This window comes from Otolemur garnettii, unplaced genomic scaffold, assembly GCF_000181295.1.
Source record: "Otolemur garnettii isolate 467f Iridium unplaced genomic scaffold, OtoGar3 scaffold00139, whole genome shotgun sequence".
Taxonomy (NCBI): Eukaryota; Metazoa; Chordata; class Mammalia; order Primates; family Galagidae; genus Otolemur; species Otolemur garnettii.
The window spans coordinates 160,585-164,356 of record NW_003852534.1 but is presented as its reverse complement, the minus strand read 5'-3'; the positions used below and the strand labels follow the sequence as shown (position 1 = coordinate 164,356).

The 3,772-nt window shown below is 41.3% G+C and overlaps 1 protein-coding gene and 1 pseudogene across 1 annotated transcript in view; both read left to right on the top strand.

Annotated features, from left to right (window-relative positions):
• The window catches only part of SH3YL1 (SH3 and SYLF domain containing 1), a 48,479-nt gene that overhangs the window by 14,969 nt on the left and 29,738 nt on the right, over positions 1-3,772 (top strand). The window contains exon 2 of the mRNA XM_023518426.1: positions 1,997-2,107. Within this exon, the coding sequence (XP_023374194.1) occupies positions 1,997-2,107 (111 nt within the window). The remainder of the gene's footprint in view (positions 1-1,996; positions 2,108-3,772) is intronic.
• On the top strand, positions 647-1,500 carry LOC100950144 (annotated as a pseudogene).

Genomic DNA, 3,772 nt, shown 5'->3' with positions numbered 1-3,772 from the left:
GAACACATATTCATCATACTTCATTTTATTTTGCTTGCATAAAATATCTGTGAAAATACATTTTTTGACCCAAACTAATACCACTGATGATTTGATTTGTGGGATCTATTTTTTTCCATGGCTTAACTCTTTCCCTAATATTCCTGTCTTGAGCCACAAAGAACTGATAACAGATTTCAGGGTTTTTTTTTAAGAACACAAAATAGTATTCCAATGCAACTCTAATTCAGTTTCCACTTTTAAAATACATTACGTATTTTAAACAAACTAGGGGCCCAAATACATCACATTGCTTTATTTAAAATATTTCTGTTTTGCAAAAAAAAAAAGTTTTCACCTGCCATTCTGAAAGTGAGACAGTAAAATGATACCTTCCTCCTTCTGATCCCTGCAGTTCAGCTGCACGTGTCAGGCAAGGAAGCCATCCTGGGCACTCATGCAGTCACACAACACCCCACAAGTTTGGCTCTCCTGGCTCCTGTCCAGTGACAAGGTAGTGGTCCTCCTCCAATGTGCCTCAGAGCTTCAGGGACTGCTGTGTAAGCACTGTCATAACTAACGGACATGTGGGTTGATAGTATCAGGAAACCGGGAAACGCTGGATCCGTGAAATGCTGTGCAAATGCAGGGTTCATAGCTTATAGTGATTGCTCAATTCCAGAGTCTCCTAGACTTTTACTAACAGGAAAGTCTGAATAGGCAACTCACACCAACATTTTTGACAAGAATTATGAAGTGGCTGGTCAGCATTATCCCATGGTTTGTGTTTCTGTAAAACATGGCTAAAAGCTTACAGAGTAAGTGAGAAAGTGAGATGCGTGTTGAAAAGAGGAGAAAGAATGCCCCAAAGGAGCTCAGCAGACTTCAAAGCATTCTCAGAGTGGACAGGACATTCTGATGAAGGGTGTTCGAGAGGTAGCAACTGTGGTAGTCCCCAGACATGACCAAGAGAAAATGCAGAGTGTGGTGAAAGATGAAAAAGATGACGTGAAAGTGGAGACTGACGTCAAGAGAAACAAGAAGACTCTTCTCGACCAGCATGGGCAGTACCCAGTGTGGATGAGCCAGAGGCAAAGAAAAAGGCTGAAGGCAAAGAGAGAGAGAAGAAAGGGGAAAAGCAAGGCCAAGGCGGCTAAGGCAGCGAAGGGTTTGGCCTGGTAGACTCTGAGCAGTGTGGAGAGTGCCACAGACAGATGTCTGGTGAGGACGCATATCTAGACTTCAGCTCCCAGCAAGACCAACCTGTGCTGTTTCCTTCAGTTCACACCCAGCATGTCTCTTCAAGTTTGTTTTGGGAGCTTTGAACAAAGCATTTCTTGGATGGGTGGAAGCTGTGCTCCTTTCAGCTGGATGCTGCCCCATGTCCTAGTGTTACCAGACGTCCACAGTCTGGTGGTAACATGGTTGTGGGTAGCGTTCTGACAACCTGATATCTATAGTCAGTGAGGATAAGACAGTTGATACCCTGACAAAAAAGAGTGGACTCAGCTATGATATGTCAGTCAGTAGATCTTATCAACAGTTACTTCTTTGAAGTTCTGATTTTGTATAATTCAGAATAAAAGATACTTTGCATGTAGACCTCAAAAAGAAAAAAAGAATTATAAAGTGTATTAAGTTTTATATTAAGTATTTTAGATAGTTGTAAAATATCTTTTGTTAATTTTTAAAGTTTTAATCTTTTTAAACTTGTATTAGAGTGAGTTCATTCCAGACAGAAGATAATGAGGAAGTTTGATGAGATTTTGCTTAAGATCCTTTAGGATCCCATGATTTTGTAATTTCTGAGATGCTGAAAGAGTTTTCCAGTCTCAGAGTAGATTTGATTTATCAGGCGACTATAGACAACATTGTCAATAATGAGGACTTCCAATACGTTTCCTTTGTGTGTGATTTGTTAATGCTTACTGTATATGAGAAAAAATGAAGTTATAATAAATTCCTGACTTCTATTTAGTAGAATGCATTATTAACATATCTTTTTTAACTCTTTCAGTGAATAACCCCATACCTTCCAATTTGAAATCAGAAGCAAAAAAGGCTGCTAAAATATTAAGAGAATTCACAGAAATTACTTCCAGAAATGGACCTGACAGGATCATTCCTGGTAGGTAAATAAGTGTTGTTTATCTCCAGGCTTGTCTCCTGAATTGCGTTTTCCTTCCTCACCCTTCATTTCAGGCACAGAGCCTCACCAATATCAGCAAGTACTCTGACCCCTGCTTTTTCTAGCTGATGGGGGATGTGCTGAGGCCTCTCCCACCTCTCTGACCTGGAGGCCTTCCTAGCTGGGCCAGGAGGCCCTGGGAAACCCACTAGGGGCTTCCAGCCCCTGAGTCCCCACCCTTCTTTGCTCCCCAGCCTCCACATGAGGCCCATGTCCTGCCTGGCCTCACTCAGACGGCCTTTGCTTTCTGTCACTCTGAAAACTCTACAAGCTGACCTTGCATAGCTCATCTTATGAACAGATGTCGATTTTATGTTTTCTCTTCCCTAACCAGCTGTGTACATTCTATCAGGTTTAAGAAGACCTTGGTTGATAATTCCCAGCAATACTCCCAAACCACTGACATGCAATTCTTAACCTCACTCCAGCCTACTGAATCACTTTCAGAGCAGTGTGGTCAGGAATGCATGTTTTTAATATGTTCCTCATCTAATTCTTACGTAGTCAAGGTGTCCACATGAGACTGGATCCAGAGGGGAGCCTCTGGAAACTACTATCTGTCCATTAGCACTTCCAGCATACTTACCTCACGCAAAGAAGGTAAGTGTACCAATTAGCTGGGCAGTGTTGCAGAACAATCTCCCTTTAATCACAGTGCACGAGTCTGAGTCCTCCATTCAAGAAAAACCAGTTTAATTTTCCTCAGCCAGATTTCCTGACATTATTACATAGATCTTTAAACTATTTTTTAATTTTATTATTGTCATTTATTAACAATGATTTAGTTAGTGTCACATCAGCCCAGCTATTTCTCCCACCTTGAGAAAACAGGTGTGTACAGCCAGGCTGTGGAGCACTGTCCCCTGGGGACTCATGAGAAACCGCTCAGATCTCCTGAGTCAGAATCTGCATTTCTAATGGGGTTCCCAGCAAGTTACCTGTACATATAGTTCTAAGGAGCGGTGCTTTAGAGATTAAGGAAAATTCACCAAGAAAAACTGAATTTTCAGTAGCAATATTCTGAAACAAATGACAGAAGACATTTCCTGATGTGTATACCACCCAGTCACCTGCACACCTTCAACAGCTTTGACAAGAGGCAGCCAGACTGCTGGCTCCTTGGCACTGTGTGGCCTCCCTAGTGCTAAGGGCTCTGAGCTGCAAGTGAAACTAATTCAGAAAGTACACCTACACTTAGTGCATGCTATGTTATAAGTGAAAAGCTAATTGAAAAATTATTTAGGGGTTGTTGGTGTCCCTGAATTTGGGTAGATAATCCATAAAAACTTAGTTAATGTATGGAATATGTTCATTTAAAAACACACTGTTATCATATCTAGTATTTTAAATAGAGCAGTAATAACTCTAAAAACCCTGAGAATATATTCTGCCAACTAAACCTACATGATACTATAATATAGCTTTTAATCTTATTACAAAATATTTATAACCTTTTAAAATAGAAAAATAAAGTAGGGCAGTGCCTGTGGCTCAGTGAGTAGGGCACTGGCCCCCTATACTGAGGGTGGTGGGTTCAAACATGGCCCCAGCCAAACTGCAACAAAAAAGTGGCTGGGCGTTGTGGCGGGCGCCTATAGTCCCAGC